Source organism: Chamaea fasciata, unplaced genomic scaffold (assembly GCF_029207755.1).
Source record: "Chamaea fasciata isolate MVZ Bird 193981 ecotype frontalis unplaced genomic scaffold, bChaFas1.0.hap1 SCAF_6, whole genome shotgun sequence".
NCBI classification, from domain to species: domain Eukaryota; kingdom Metazoa; phylum Chordata; class Aves; order Passeriformes; family Sylviidae; genus Chamaea; species Chamaea fasciata.
In genome coordinates, this window is record NW_027094091.1 from 10,703,892 (window position 1) to 10,721,408 (window position 17,517).

A 17,517-nucleotide genomic window follows, 5' to 3' on the forward strand; every position below is an offset into this window, starting at 1 on the left:
AATAGCTGGCAGAACTATAAACCTTATTTTTCTTCCTGAACCTTGGCATGCCCAGTGGATTGTAGGTCTGAAGAAAACACTTGGCATTTCATGCTAAAATTCAGACTTCTAAAAAACAAAGACACAAAGAGTTTATTTTGGAGTAAGAACTGTTGCTGGATTTAGTAATTTAATATCACTGTCAACATTGCCTGTTTTCCTTAACGGGACCTGATGCCCTGAACCTGTAGAATTCCTTTTTCAGTGTAGGTTGGTAGAAGAAATAAAATGTTGAAGTGGTTTCTTATTTAAACACATATAGATGAAAACTGGGGAAAAACAGTTTTACAGAGTATTCACTTGGAATAGTTTGGAGTTTTTTCAGTAAAAATCCCTTCATATATGACTTTTTGTTGTTATGGAAGGCATGGGACACTTGGATGTGGATGGCAGTCATAATATGGACTCATCACTCATCCTATGTAAACAGCAATGAGTGAAAGTTATGCTGGAAAAAAAAAAAAAAGAAAGAATGTTTCCCAAGACTAATCACTCTCTTGATTAGTAGGAAGAATGAAGAAACTGTAGTCCTTAGAGGCAGTTTAATATATCAGTGTTGTTTTTCAACCCATGACTTCACAGGCAGTGGGACTGGGATATTATGACAAGAAACATTTCATCACTGATTACATTTTTAAGAATTATATGATCTTGACTGAAACTCATCCACTTGACTATGTAAATATATATTTTAAAAATGCAACTAAACACTAGGAAATAAATTCAGTCTAGGGTTAAGCAGGGTGCAATCCATGGACTAAATTTTTGCCAGAACATTGGGGAGATGCACCCTAATCTTCTTTTGATATGTAGAAGAATAAACAATATCCTGTTTCTATGAAGGGAATTCAACTGTGATTTAAATTAAAAACACAGAGTAAGTTGGTCATTCCTCTTTTGTCCTGTGAGGGAGATGCAGCAATGACACAAAGGACCCTCAAAGCAGCTTTTACATTCATTCTTTTCCCTTTTCAGATTCACCTGCTGGAAAACCACAAGGTTATTAAAATAAAAAATTAGTAGGAAGGAAATGGTGGGAAAATATGCTCAGTGTACATTTCTGTTAATGGTGAATTGGTTAGGACAGTGTCCCTCAGCAGTGTCACAGCATCCTGCATCACCTGGGACTTGCACTCACACCATAGTTCCATGATCAGAGGTGGTGGTGGCAGCAGGGAGCCCAGGGAACGTGGGCACTGTGGGCTTGGCCAGAGAGCTGTCACCATCACTTCCAGGAAAAGCCGGCGGGGGGGGCTCTCCTTCCACCCTCTTCTCCATTATTTTGGCTTGAAAGATGGTTTGGGGCTCGTTTCTGCATGGTGGCTTTGCCCATCCAAAACGTGCCATGGGAACAACTGTTGTTCCTCTCCACTGAAAAAAGGCAGCCAGTCACGTACTGGCCACAGGCTATGTTTTATTCACTGTATGGTGCCACTGGGATGTTTTCAAATGTGGTATATTCCCCCAATAAATGTTTTTTAACTGGCAGGCACCTGGCAGTGTGTCTGAATGTTGTTTAGGTCTTTGCGTTTGAGATGGATGGGCAGTTCAGAATGATTTCCTGTGATTTTTTTCAATGTCTGGTATTTGTTGATCCAAACAGCATATATGTCATTATCATATAGAGCAAGTATGTGTTTGTTCTGGTTGATTAAATTCCTGAATTCCCAGCATTCTTCCAGTCCTGCCTCAGTAACTGCCCTTGGGAGGTGGGCTGTGGTCAGAACTGCATGCCAGATTTCAGTGTGTGACAGTCAGACATGGGATCCACATGTGGAAAAAATACCCCATTTGCATCTACCAAGGTATTAAGTGATGTTTGTTGCTCTTCCACAGGTTTAGAAATAAAAGAACATGTCCAGAAGCAAGAAGTTGCCAACAGTTTGCCGGCGCCTCCTCAAATGCCTCTGCCAGAAATACCTCAGCAGTGGCTGGTGAGTGTTATATTTAATTATATAAATATATACAAGAGAGAATGTATTTATGGTAAGTTCTAACAGAAATGGTTACAAGGGAAAAGAGCCTGCAGGTCCAGGGAAATAATTATTCCTCTCACCTCTGCTTTGGTTGAGGAAATTTGGTTCAGCCTGCAGAAGAGACATCAAAAATCTCACTGTGGTGCAGCAAGCCTGGGAACAGGTCACCTGCAAAGGCTGTGGAATGGATCTCCAATCCTAGGAGATTTTCAAAGTTCAGACAAAAGTCTGAGCAACATAGCCTTAATTTCAAAGGTTGACCTGTGGAGGTTGGCCTGGCCAAGCCCACAGGTCCCAGACAGTTTCTTACACTTTTATTGGTAACATTTCCTGGAGCAAGCCTAACAAGAAGACTCCTTTCAGTAGCTGAAAAATGTTGATGCAGAGTTTTAAAATGAAGGAAGAATACTTCCTTTGTTTTGAATAAAGTCTTTAGTGCCTTTCCTGCCCAGTCTTTGGGTAGGAAATTCCCTCCAGATCAAGCAGATGCACTTACTCTTAGAGGTGTTTACAGCAAAGATTGAGATCTGTAATTCAATCCTCCAGTTGGGAGCAGCTGTCTTGTTATAGAAAAAAAACTGTAAACAAGTTTCAGTGCTTCTGTCATTCTGGCATTACAGTAGATATGATGAGGAAAACATTTTCAACATTTTTCTAGAAAATTGTAAGCATATCGTGGTTTAGCCTGTTGAAGGTTGAACTGATACTGATAAAGCATCCATCTCTTTATTCTTGTGTTGAAACTTTTGTGAACAATGATAAGGATCATCCATGGAGACCCACATTCATTGAATCAGGAAGCCCAGATGCAGCTTACAGGGCCAGAGTTACTGGATGGCTGATGCTCTGCCTCATTTTAATGTGTTGTTTTGTTATCACATTTATGCCTGGTCCTGAGGGATATATGAGCCAGTAATATCTTATAAACAGAAGAACCAATTTATCAAATTGAACTCCTGGCTAGCCTTTTGTAAAATGCTATGGACTGCAGAAAAAAGTAAAAAAACCACAACTAACATTGTATGGAATACCTTAATCTTTACTTTCTTTCTAAGCAATGCTGGCTTTAGGTTTGTGACTGTAAATTAATTATGCATATATTTAATGGATGCAAAAGAAGCCTTATTAATATGCAGTGAAACTCAAAGAATCCATTTCATGGTTAACAGTGCCAGAAACTGATTATTTTTATTTAATTCAAAATACATACAGCATAAAATTAAAAGGGAAAGGGTTCAGAAGAAGGAGGAAAATTATGCAAAATGCACATGCCTTTGAAATGCAGACTTCGGGTACCACCTTCATAAACTGAAACCAACTGAGATCCTCATTCTTTTATATTCATGTGGGTTTAGTTTGGCTCTGAAGATTCAAGTTGTTTTTCTTAAGACAACCCATCTCCTTTTCCTTTCTCATACACTAATGTGTAAATTCCCCTGAAGTTGGTACAGCTGCAGCAAGTGAAATGGTGTGAAGTATGAATTAGGTCCAGGAGGTCAGCGGTGGTTTTTGCAGTAGTTCATTTTGGATTTTTTAATAACAAAAATATTTCTCTGAGATACTGTGGGAATTACAATGGAAGTTGACACCGTTCGAGCTGGCTGGTCTGCAGTGTGGTCTTCCCATGTTGAGTCTGGCGAAGTGGAGTTTGAACATGGCCCTCCCTTGTGATCTGCCTGTAACACTGCGGATGTTTTCACCTCAGTGAATTCATCAAGTTTTTCCATTGTGTTAGAAGCTGATTTTTGCCAGTGTTTCTGCAATTCTGTTGCTGCTGTCAGGCAGTGGTGGATTTCACCTCCCTTTTCGGTGTCGGTGCCACTCTGACACAAGCCAGGAGATGTCCCAAGCCTCTCAGTGTCTTGCAATATCCAAATAGAGGTTATGAGTGGTGATACTTTACTATGGTAGCACGTTGTAATTTGTGAAAAAGATGACAGACTGCTGCTGTCCTGCAAAAGACCAGGAGGAATCAGAAGGGAAAGACAAAACCATCAGCTTTTTTATTCTTTGAACACTATGGTAAGCACAGACCCCAGTCTGACTTTGAATTCTTCTCCTGAAGTCACACTGATCTAAGGGAATTCATCATTAGCTGTTTCTTGGAAACCTTTCACTATTAGATGTCTCTTTGTTAAACCCTTATTATTACTGATATGTTCAGAGACTGTCATATTATCTTTCTTTTCTTAAACACAGTACCTTAATGACAGTGGCCAAGGTCTAATTCTCCCATCCATTACTGCTTTGCATGGTGATTTTCAATCCACCCTGAATCAATGGAGTCCTAAAAATTTGTAGCTGATGCCAATCTCTATGTAAACTCTGCATCATTGCAGTGCTGTAAATACTGACCTACCTTTCCTAGCCACTTTTCATAGACCATGTTTTCATAGCTGAGTGGAAAAAATTCCCTGGGCCCACCAGAGGCTGGAATATTCTGCTGCTGGTTGCTCTTCTTCACAGGGCAAGTTGGAAGTCATTCTGTATGGCACTTCTTGACAGCTATTCAGGACAAATTTTTTTCTGCTTGCTAAGTAATATCTAGTGATGGTCTCAGCCTCCAATGAAAACATATTGTGCTGATGGAGCATAGGGATTTACTGGAAATGGGAATCAATAACTTCAAATAAACTATGCACTGTTTTAAAATCTCTGGGTTTAGCCCATCAGTTATTGAATGTGATGAAATTTAAAGGTTCATTTACACCACTGTTTCTCTTTATGTCACTCAAGGATTTCTGCATTCAAAAATGTTTAGTCTGAATTGGTGTTTAAGTTTCTAGTTATGTAAAGATGTGTGGGTGGGAAGGAATTCAATACTCCTTAAAGTAGTGCCAGGAGTCAGAATTATGTGTGGGCAGGTGCTGTGCAAGGTTTCCTTTGTAAATCTGTAAATAGACCTGCATATTTGCTCAGGCCAAATTTTCTATCAGTTTTGTTATTCATCAGCCCATGAACAAAGAGTTTAAAATTCATTTTATTAAGAGACATACTGTTAATAATTTAAATGAAATCTCCATTATTCAAGCATATTAAAGCCTGGAGAGTTTTCCTGGACTCGGTGGGCTTTGAAGGGACAAAGTTGAAGGGAATAACTTGGGCTTTAGGTGTACTCGATTTAAAAAAATCACTAAGCACACAGTCTCTTAGTAATTCTATTTTGTATACATTTCCTTGGCTACATCTGGTTAGCAGCCTTTCTGTCAGGCATAGAAAGCCCAAATCCCCTCTTGCTTTAGTCTGTGTGTGCAGCTCTTTTAGGTGGCTGGCAAAGTAAATGCTGCAGATAAAGGATGTGAAGCTTAAGGGCAGCGCTGAGTCCCTCTGCAGAGCTGAGACACCACTTCTCTGGGTGCATTACCATTTTGTTTGGATCAGCTGCAGAGCAGGAGGTCACTGTGTTTGGAATGGAGTCCTCTCTGTTCTCCCTTCCTGAACCTGCTCACTGCCTGGGCTTGTCTTCAGCCTGCCTCATCCACCTCAACATCAGAAGCTACATTTATGGCTTTCCCCTGCTCTGGACAGGCTCAAAGCAGTGCTCAGTGATCGGTTTGGAGGAGTAACAGAGCCAAAGCTCTGCACGCTTCAAAGTGCTGCTGGTGGTTTAACACCTGGCACCCCATCATTGCACTATCACTGAGTTGCCTTGAAGTACATTTTCCACTGAGGCAGTAGGATTATATCTGGTGTGTCCCGCTGCTCAGATGTGCCTGAGGATTACTGGCATAAATTATCCACAGCATGACAGTGACAGAATACTTCTAGCCTCCAAGCATTTGGTTGTCATATTACATCTGACAGTTGGTGATTTCATTGCACTGTGCTGTCCAACAAAATCAAACACAAACAGCACACTTAGCTATTTTGCATGATTTTCACAGTGAAATCAAGTGTATATTTTGTTTTTCTTGGAATATTGACAATTTAATAGTTATTTAACTGCAACAAATGTTCAGCAAAATTCCAGAACCCTGCAGATATGAATCAAAAGAATGGGTCATCTTCCTCCAACCCATTCCTGCACAATACACAGTCACTCTGTAGGAGTGCTTCATATAAATGGGTTTCTTATTGTGGAGAAATTATTTGACAGCCTCCCTTTATCTGGCTGCCTGTCAGATAAACTCTTAGATATTTATTAGAAAATGCAGAAAGGAGACAGTGTCCTTGGAGAAGAAGAAAAATCACCTGGAAATTGAAAGGATTCTTGAGGTGATATATCACCAATTATATTAATTATTCTTTGCACAGCAATCAAAAAAGTGTCAGTTTTTGAGCTTTTTCTAAAGTGTAGCCTGAGAAAAGTGCCATAACAGAAGTAAGGGGTCCATGTGTCAGGTGGGTACTTGGGAATCTCTGTTTTATCTATGTTTTTCTTCTAACACTGAAAAACAGTTGTTATTCTCTGTTCCTCTTTAAAGATGATCTTAAGAGAGTATTAATTTTCAGGTTCTTTCCTTAAAGAAGAGTCAAAAGCCACAAAAACAACTTCAACAAATATTCACTTGTTTCATTCAGAGCTGGCTATGCTATACTTCAGCTTGAACAGGTCTGAGCAAGTTCTTCCATAATGAAGGAACAAGTAAAGAGGTTTTTCAAAATTATCAGTACAGTTACTTTTACTGCAGGCAATAATAAAACATTAACCCATTCAGAAACCTACCAAAATCTATTTACTAGCATTTAAGTTTCTTTAATTCACTATTTCAATTTTAAGGTTGTTCCACCATCCCAGTGTTCGTTGCCAGTCTTTATGTGTTTTAGTATGTCCTTTTCCCCTCACCGTGATACATGTGCTTCAGATATCCTTTGTAATCCCAATCATATTCCTCTCAGGTTTCATTTCATTCTACTGTATATGGGAAAGGCTCTATCAGTTTCATCCTGAGCTGCGGTTTAATGCTCATGAACGACATCAGTATTTCTCCCAAGCACCTGCTGTAAGCATCATGTACTTTGATCTTAAGTGACCAGGACAGTAGTCTTCTGGGCTAGGTTGTGAAAGATCTTTAAGATCATTGAGTTGGCCTAAAGCTACCACTAAACCATGTCTCCACATGCCACATTTACATGACTTTAAATAGCTTCAGTAGTGGTGACTTCACTGCTTCTCTGGGCAGCGTTTTTCAGTGCTTGACCACCCTTCTGGTGAATACGTTTCTCCTAATATCTGAACCTCCCCTGGCATGACTTGAGACTCTTGTATTTGTCCTGTTGCTTGCTATCTGGGAGAAGAGACTGACCCTACCTGGCTACAACCTCCTTTCAGGTCAGGGATGGGGTCCTTCCTGAGCCTCCTTTTCTCAGGCTAAATACCCTGAGCTCCCTCAGCCTTTAAGACTTGTGCTCCAGACCCTTTCCTAGCTCCATTGCCCTTCTCTGGACTCACTCCAGCACCTCAGTGTCTTTCTTGTCATGAGGGGCCCAGAAGGAATTGAGGTGTGACCTCACCAGTTCCAGGTCCAGGGACAGTCACTGCCATGGTCCTATTGGCCATGCTATTGCTGATCCAGCCCAGATGCCACTGGCCTTCCTGGCTGCCTGGGCACACTGGTATTGTGGAATATAATATGTGATTGCATAAGGAAGAAGGATGAAGGAATGTATACCACCTCGTTTTTGTATTATCCATGTCTTGCAGCACACTCTAGTTGCCATTCTGGTTTTGCATGGTTGACATTGATGAATTATTGTTCATGAATTATTGTTGATTTATTTCACATTTGCAAGTGGTACCAGAGAAAAGTTTTAGTCAAAGCAATTACCTTCTCAGTTAATTTATAGTATACCTTTATAGCAATACACATTGCCGTATTTCAAAACTTTCCTCATGTCCAAGCTGCCAGAATGAGCTATTCTCAGCTGCCTTTAATTGGAATTTACATTTAAACTGGATGACTTAGAGTAGAATTGAACTTATAAGAAAATTTTGAAATTACTAGTGCCACAGGTGTCATAGGGTATTGTCCCACCATTTATTGTAGCATGCTCACACTTCTGACCTCAGGTTTTTCATTTCTTGTTTCTATGCTATACCTGGCCATAAAAACCCCTCCCTGTGTTGATAGTTAGGGACCAGATTTTTTGCTTTCCTGATCGTGCTCATTAATGTTCTGTGCACAAATACATGGGGAAGGAATTAGGCCAGTAAGTACCAAGTCTCCCCTTGTTCTAATTTGATGCAGTCCTCAGGCCCTTGAACAATATTGTTCCAGTGGAAATGGTGTATGGAAATGGAAATGATACACTTTCATCACTGTACTGTCTTGTCCTCACTGCCGTGTCACACACTTGGATGAGTTTTATTAACTCCTGGAAGAGAAAGGTGATTTTGTCTTTTCTGGGGAATACAGACACTTCTTTGAGCACAGTCACAATAAACAACTCTGACTGAGAGCCCCATGCTGCTTAAAATTCAGATTAATCTTTCTCATTAATATGTATGAGAGTGTTCTCTAGCATTAATTAAAGCCTATTTCATTTCTTGGTACACACAGACCCTTTGCTTGACATGAATCAAGTCTATTGTTTAGTCTGAGTGATGCTTCCAACTGGCTGTGTAATAATCTTTTATTATAAATTATGAATGATACAGAAATACCTTGTTTTTGTTACTGGCTCATTCTCTTTCACTTTTAATTATTTTGTTAGATCTTCTTTTCCTTCCATTGAGAATGGAGTTTATTTTCACTTCAGCCTTCCACAGAGTTTGGGTGTAACTCTTTCCAGCTACCTGTCCTTTCAGTGGTGCATTCCATGCTCCAGACACTTTGATTTTATTTACTATGTCAGATGTAATTACATACAGCAGCAAGAACTGAGACAATTTGTTTCTGGTGACAGACTGACAGTGCTGTCAGAGATGCAAGAACCAGCTGGGTTTTCTACTCCGTCAATATGCTGTGTTGGTCTGTTGCTCTTTCTACTTGGTCCTCTTCGTTGCCATCTTTGCCTTCCTGTTTGTTAGGTGAAGGGGTTATTCAGCCATCTGAGCAGATGTGTTGTATCTTGTGAAATAATAACTCAGGTCCTGGTGAGGTACCTGTGTAAATGCTCTCCAGGCAATCTTCAGATCAAACTGTGGAGCCATGGGACGCCCTGATTCATTCCTTAATGTGAGCAAGTCTGTTCAGATCTGTTTCCCATCATCAGGCTGTGCTTTCTGAGGCTGTGATCTGTTTGTAGTCACTGTACATACTAAGCACTTTCCCAGCGATACCTTTAATTAGGCATTCACCCCCGAGTCAGCAGACATGCTCTCAGGCTGTGTCAGATGTTCCTCCACTCCCTGGAGGACAGTGTGCCAAATGTGTGCCTTCTGTTCTTAACCTTAAACCTGCTCAGGTCCCTGTTCAGGATCACCCCCTAAGGAAAGGCTCCACTTGAGCTTATACTCATCCTTTGTCTGGTGATCACTTCCACTGCTTTCCTCCTTGCCCTCCTCTGATCAGCACTGCAGGAGCTGGTGGGTGGCCAGTTCTGCTATTCATGGGATTCATATTGCTGGTCCGCCCATCATGTCAAACTCTGATTGTCGATTGTTCAGGGAATTCCTTCTGTTTCTGTCCTGGTGGCAATGACATTGTAGAGGTGCTATAATTGGTGTAGTGTGCTATAATTGCATAGATGGCCAGGTAGGACTACACCAACAGCCTGTGGCCCTGTTACCCCCCTTCTGGTGGCACTGACAGGGCTACTCCATTCCAAAAAGTTGAGTTTTGTAGCTGTCTGGCTGGTTTTGCTGTCTTTTGTGCTCAGAAGCTGGGAAGATAAGTTGTTAGACTTCCTTCACATTGTTTGGCTCCCGGTTTTGTGGGCTGCAGCTGATAAGCTCAGAAATAATAACCTTAGAATATGAAGCAGAGGTCAAATGAAGAATCTTTCTCAGCTTTTCCTTGTGTACACTTAGACTAATATTGCACAGTTCAGTATGATCTTAATGTCCCACAAATTCAGCACTTCTGTCCTGAATAAATCCAAGCTCATCCAGGTCCTCAACTGCTGGCAATAAAAAGTCATTTCTCTTTAGCACAATTTTGAATTTATTTAAGGGCTGTCACACCAAGTGCATGGCATGTACTTATGCCCAGTTTCCAACCCTTACAGTGCTACAAAAAAAGCCTGATTGAAATGTATGCTCAGTAATTTTGTGAATTGTATTTTACTCAGTTTTTTGGTTCATCTTGCTTTCTAAACATCCATTTTTTTCACATGTGGAGTTAGGGGTCATAAATGTATGTGTAGTCTTCCTCCCCCTCCAGGCTAGAAGATGCAGTGGGGTTGTGCAGAGGTCAGGTCTAAGCTTGCTCCAGAGCAAATGACATGTGCCCATGTCAAAGTTTCTTCTTGACAGCCCAAATTTGCCTGCTGGCTGCTGAACAGCTTTCTTAGACATCCCCAGGGTGTGACCCCTTTTCTGTTCTCATGTTGCTGCCTTCAGCATTGAAGGGTTATGTATCAGCTGGCTCCAAGTCCAGCTGGATCCAAACTGGTGGTTGATGTAATAACACACAGGTAAGTGTGGCACTTGAGTTGCTGGCAGTGATAGCCTGCAGCACAGGTTACTGACAGGCTCTGCTCAACTCACTGCTTTCCACATCCTAAATCATTGCATAGAGGAAGGTGTTTCTTTCTATTTTCTGCAGAGTGTTAGTCTTCATTAGAGTATAAAGTGACTTTATATCCTCAGGCCTCTATACATTGGCATTAATTTTCCTTTGTCTTTTAGACTGTTTTCCATATTGTCAGCAGATTATCAGATAGACCATCCGTAAAATAAAAGTTACTGTCTATCTTGCTCTTGGTCAGAAGGGGGAAAATAAAGTAATGTATCTATTTGGATAAAGGAAGAAAGTTTACTTGTGTTCTGTGGAATACAGGTGGGCAGGTGGAGGGGAAGATCATAATACACTCTTAAATTAAAATATCCATATAAGTCTGTTTCAGAGTCCAGCAGGATGACAGATTTTACCATTTTGTTTCTGTCTCTTAACAATCAATCCTGTAAGCTGAAACTGGGCATCCTGTGCACAATCCAGTCTCTAATTTCATCAGAGATCTCAACTCTGTAGTGTAATGATCACCTCATCTGCTTCTTGGTTTCAATTAAGGCATCTCTCAGTTGGTCTCAAACCCAGGACCTGACAAACATCTTCATCAGTACTGTTTCATTATTGCTGGTATTATTCTGGACAACAACATCTTACATCTTTGTCCCTTTTCCTCCGAGGAGACAAAAGTAATGTCAATTTCTTTTCTCAGTTCTTATTCCTGTGACTGAGAGAGGTGGTTTGTCTTGAGAGGCAGTATTCTCTATGTTTCTTCTCTGTTGCCTGTCATTCAAACAAAGCAAAACAAACCCCAAACAAATAAAAAAAAAAAGGGGGGGGGGGGGTGAGGGTGTGGAAATTCATGCTAATGCCTTCCTTGCAGGTTGGCAGGTCTTTCCTCCTGGTATCAGTCAAGCTACACATGTTGTAGTGTTTTTTAGATTTAATCTTTTTACAGAATATGTAAATAATTTTGTGGGCTTTATGGCCTTTTCATTTCTTCAGGTAAACTATGAAGAAGTTATTGAATAAAGACCTAAGTCATAATTCATAACTTCATCAAAATTCTTCCACTAAAAATTGCTGAGTGGAAAGAATGAAACAATACGACTAGCAACAGTAAAAATATTAAAGAACTATAAATATTAGTAACTAATACCAGAATGCACACATATAAGTTTTTATGTATCTTGGTGGTCAAATTTACACACTCCATAGCTGCCAGACGATGTAGTTGTTTGTGGTACAGATTTGAGTGAGATATTTTTATTTTGTATTTAATCAGTTGAGGGGGTTTTTTTTAATATAAAAAAAAAGCCCCGCTTTTATCAAGTATTTAATGTTGGATGTTTCTGTTTCTCCCTTTAAAAAAATATTTTTTATAGTTGTTTTCAACTTTGTTATGGCAAGCACTGCAAAATGCATTTCAGAGAGGAGGGCCCAGTTAATTCAGCAATGGGTTCCATCTGTGTTGACGTTGGCTGCACAGCCCAGCCCGCCCCAGCTGTATGAAGTAACTGGTGCTCCAGCAGGGTTGAAATCAGACAAGCACCATTTGTGTTTCATTTCCTTTTTTCTTTCTTTCTGAATAACATTTTGTCTAAAAACAAGTTTTTGGGGTTTTTTTATCCTGATCTTTATTGGAGCCTACATTTTTCCCCAGATAAAATACAGCTTTGAAACCTCGGTGCTGTGTCAAGTCAAAATTGGAATGACTCAGGACGTGTATTTCCTGGGTAAATGAGATTCAATAATGATAGGAATTTCGTATGTTGTATACACCTGATGGAAAAAATGGTTTAAGGCTAGACCAAGAAATTAATTTGTCTAATGAAAAGGGTGGTATGAATCTATACTGCCCCAGGAACAAACTGGAACCACAACTAATGAGAACAAGGTTCTACCCACTTGTGTGAAGGGGGAAAATGAAGTCTTCGGAGGCAGTTCTGCTTCTTGCGTCTGGCACCTCAGGCCACGCAGAGGTGATATGGGTAGAGCAATTCATAATTGCTGTCAATTTTCCAACATTAACGAATATGTCATAATTTTTAATGTCCCTTATGCCTGTTGTGAAGCAGCAGCTAACCTTGAAAGACTCATTTATTCTGTCATGATGTGCAGGTTGTCAATTTGATATTTTTTCAGCAAAACTACAGGCTTACTACACTAAAAGTCGTATTTTTGCTTTATTTTGCTTCTTTGACAGATAATTTCTCTAGCAAAGCTGGTCTATGAGGAAATCTCATTTGGTTCACATTGTAGGTAACAGTGATTGCCAACTGTAATTTGTAATTGATTGCGACATAAGAAGTTGGCTGTATCATTTGATAATAGAAGTAATACTAGTGTAAATTTCAATCTGACCAGGAATTTCTGTGTTCAGTCATGAATCAGTTCATTGTTCATGAAAAAGTTTCTCGTTTTACTTGGTGTGCAAAGGTAAATCCATGCTGGATGAGCTGAAGGGCAGGGTTAGTCACTAGCTCCTTGCCTTCCTGCACACGGGAATGCACAAGCACTTACCTGCAAGGTGGAATAACCTACTTGATACGAATTTAACTACAGGGCACTCTGAGAGTGGGACTCATCTTAGTGATGGTGTCAAGAATTAGGTGACTGGCGTAGGTGTGTAATCAGCAATGAGATTTGGAGATGTCTAGCTTTGAAACAGTCAAAGATGAATCCAGCCCTGAAAGTGCCCACAGAAGTAAAATCACTACAGTTAATGGCACATGTTATTAAAGCTCAGGCTCCTCCCAGGTAACTTCAGGTCTGTAGCAAAAAACGAGCATAGTGCCTGTGGCCTCATCTGTGTGATGTGGAAGAAGGCTCTGCTGGGCTGGTCAGCCCACCTGAGGTACAGTCCAAAAGTGTCTGACCAGTTTATCACTTCAGTATCTCCGTTCATTCCCTTAGTTTACACTGAATCAGTCCAGTGCAGAGAAACACCTCTGCATCTCCATCATTACATGAAAAAAAGATTAAAAAAAGGAAAGATGTATTGAAAAAGTGTTACTGCAGAAATGTGACTCTGCTTGCAAGTAAAATTTTTGTGATCGTGCAATAAACCATTGGTGCTGAAAAAGAGCTTCAGTATTTTCTCTAACACGTAAATATGAAACTAAAAACCTATGACAAATATGAATGGTTTCCATAAAATACAGTTGTTTTGGTACTTGTTAAGGAAATAGAACAGTAAAGTCTAACGGAAGAAGTCACAGGTTACTAACTTTACTTTGTTATTATATCAACAAACCAACAGTTGTTCAGTTATAAATTTAAAACAGGTTTATATTTATAAGAAACACTTTAGAATTGGACCTAGTATTTGACATATTTATTTTATCATGTAATAGTTTCTTGATGCTTCAAAATTTTCCTTGTTTGTAGCTCACTTTTCACTATGTAGAAATAGCATTGTAAATATTAATACATATGTTAAGAATTGATTTGCCATTGAAAAAACACTTATCATGAAAATATGGTTAAATTTTCTGTCCTTAGACTCTGCCAGCCTAGGCTTTTTAACTTTCTTAAGGTGTCCAACCAAACTGTTGTTTGCTGCTGTAATGTGAATTATTTTAGTTGTAAAATACTATTAAATAGGCCTGTAAAGTGTAAAGTGGTCTATGCTAGAAATGTCTTTCCTACATAGACCCATTAGATTTCCAGTTCTTAAATGGAGAACTGAATCTTTTCAGCATTTTACCATTTGATGTTGTAGAGAAAAAATGTTTTAATGTGGCTGTTATACTGATTTTGCCATCCTTATCAATGACAAGTAGGATTCTACAATGTCTGTCATCTCCAAAGGACTCTGTTGGAGGACATGCAAGAAAGTTTTGTTTCCTTATCATGATCAGAGATAAAGGTCTGGACAATAATGATACATTTAAAAATGTTTCAGCATGTTATGAAGCATAATTAAGTTGCTTTACTGCTTCAAGTCTCAACCTTTACTTATTATTGTTTAATTATAACAACATATGAAGAACTTGAGATTTGGGCTTGCTTCTCATCTAAAAGATGCTACCTTGCAGAACACCTAATTGGGCCTTCCAGAGCCTTGCCTTTAGAGATAGTTAACATAAGAAATAGTCACAAGAGCAGGGTTTATGAAGCTGCTTGCATTGGCACTGATCATGAGCAGATGTTCTGTCCATGTTTCATTTAACAGCTTGTTGGTCTGTAATCACTTTTTCTTGTGTTGTTCGTTTAGCCACCAGATAATGGGCCTCCACCACTGCCAACATCTTCCCTTCCTGAAGGCTATTATGAAGAGGCAGTGCCACTTAGTCCTGGGAAGGCTCCTGAGTACATCACTTCCAGTGAGTAAGATATTTCCTGGCAGTTTCTGAGCAGTTCCAGTGTCCTTCAGCTTTTTTAGTGCATTTCTGTTAGTGCTGTGGTGATGTGTTGTAAGCATTACTTTGACAGTTTGGGCCAGTTCTGGTTATCCCCACTGGCCATGCATTGGATGGGTTTGCAGAACTGTTTTGGTGTGCTCAAACCAGGCTTCTTTTACAGAAAACTAAACTTGGTGCTCAAGTGAGGAGCACATAAACAGGTTTCAGCATTGTTGGAGACAGAGGGTTCAAATTAGCCATTAACCTTTTAGACTGCTTTGAACCGCAGACAGTGGGGGCATTGGACCAGGAGTTGAGAGTTAAATACTGCCCAGAGTGGGGCATTGGACCAGGAGTGCAGAGTTAAATATTGCCCAGAGAAAAGTCCTCTAAAGTGATCACACTGTGAATGTAGAGGTCCCAGAAACTGCTACTGACCTGCACATCTGCATTCTGTGCCTCCATTGCACTGAATTGCTTGCTAAAATTGACAAATTAAAAGAAAGAAAGGAATTATTGGAAAGATGTGATTTGCAGCATTTCTGATGACACATTGTGGGAAGGGATGAACTGGTCACAGCAGCTCCACAAGCCACGTGTGATGCCCAAGACAGTACTTTTGTGACCACTTATTCAAGGCAGTAGGCAAAGGGCTGCCTCTGGCTGTCTACCAGAATGTCCTTCTGCTACACTCAAATGTTCTTTTTCACACCCAAATACTTCCCCAAAGACCTGTGCACTTCAGTGCAGCTGTGCTGAGAGCACCCTGATGAAACACTGAAATGACTGCTGTGACCTTTACACAGGGTCAATCAGCAGCCTATTATGTACTATCTTTTTGCTGATTTTTATTGGCTGGGGTAATTTATTACTTGTGTTGGGCTGATTTATCACTAATCATTATTTTCTATGGTCCAGAGATTAAAGGCATATCTTCCCCTATTTTAAAGCCATTTTAATTATTTCAAATTATCTCTCTGTTCTTAAAACATGCATAGGAGTCGCCTTAAAACTAAAATACTATTCAACTGCACACTGCACAAACTGATGTTATCTAGCAGCATTTAATTAACCCGAGAAATTCAAGGTAAGAAAGAGTTTCATGTGTTGGAAAGCAAATGAAATAATATATGGACCTAGAAGAGCAGCAGAATCACTCTTCTCTTCATTTCCTCCCTCAAAATGCTGGACGGTGGTCCTGCTACAGCCTGTAACCCAGTGGGCTTCTGACTTGGGTTTTGTTGTTAAACAAGAGCCATGCACGGGCAGAAAAATATTAATAGTGCAAATATTAATAGCACCGCTGAAAAATCACCTAGGGAAAAACAAGACAAAGTATGAAGTTGATTTCTTACTGAACTTAATCATTTAAATGCATAAAAATGGTTAGGATATCAGCCTTAAAAGTTCATTAATAGTTCCATAATTTAAGTGTGTGTGTGTGTGTGTATATATATGTATATAATATGTATATGTATATGTATATGTCCAGACATTTAAAGCTCTGTTATTGTGACTTAGCATCTCACTTGCCGAGATTTTGTTATGTTTTCTTATGTTCTGAACATTATCATATCTTAAAAATTGTGTTAAAAGAATTCCTCTCTTCACTGATAATGAGTTGCTTTTAAAATCAATGTGCAATTAGTAATACATCTTTGCTCATGCAAAATGTCCACTAAATCGATTGTGTGGTAATTAAAATCAGCTGCCAAAGTGTACCAAAAGATAGAACCTTAGCTGTTTGGAGTATTTGACATGGAGAAGACAATAGAAAAAAAGTGCTTGAAATAGAAGTGCAAGAATGCATCTATGGGGATAGATATAGGGGGATGCATCTATGGGGATAGATGTATTTTAAGTAAACATTCCTATGGAATATTTTTGTAATGTCATTAATATCAAGGATACTTACATACCATGTGTCTTGCCTGTAAAAGGAAACAAGCACTGAAGAAAATTGCAGAACATGGTCATGAAAATAAAATATTCATAACTTTCCCAAGTTCCTCTAATTGGTTTGTAAATAAGTGCTTGCATGTAGATGAAAACAAGAGTGTGTATGACTTGTCTGATAACTCTCTACACATTAAAAGCTACTGATCTGTACAATATACCTAAATTAATACAGACTAGTCTTAGGAATACACAATTGCAAATAATAATATGGAAATTTTTGCCCCCTAACAGGGGGAAATTTTTGTGAATATGAAGGTGAAAAACCAATGTCAAAAAAAGTGAGATTAATCAGAAAGTGCCAAATATGCAAAAACTGGTAGATTGCAGCACTGGAATATGTTGTATCAGTGCATCCTTGCCCTCTGAGACTTTAATAGACTCTAAATAAATGCACTTGGTTTTGGAGAGAGAGAGACATTTTTCTCCACATGCTAGTTTGTGTCTCAGAGCCTGGAAACCTTGTTTTGGATGTGATAGAGCAGTTTGGAGAACAAGCAGTAGAAGCAGGGTGTGGTAAAGAGGAGCCAAGTTTCATCAGGGATGATATAAGCACTTCAGGGTGGGCATCTTTCCTGGTGTGAGTCACACAAGAAGCTCTTCGTCTGGCCGAGAGTCCCACAAGCCAGCAAGGGAGACATGAGGAGT

General features: G+C 39.6%; 1 protein-coding gene across 1 annotated transcript in view; it reads left to right on the forward strand.

Moving 5' to 3' along the window:
• Nucleotides 1–17,517, forward strand: part of AFAP1 (actin filament associated protein 1) — a 113,642-nt gene that overhangs the window by 52,427 nt on the left and 43,698 nt on the right. The window contains exons 3-4 of the mRNA XM_066185409.1: nt 1,876–1,973; nt 14,787–14,895. Coding sequence (XP_066041506.1) covers nt 1,876–1,973; nt 14,787–14,895 — 207 coding nt within the window. The remainder of the gene's footprint in view (nt 1–1,875; nt 1,974–14,786; nt 14,896–17,517) is intronic.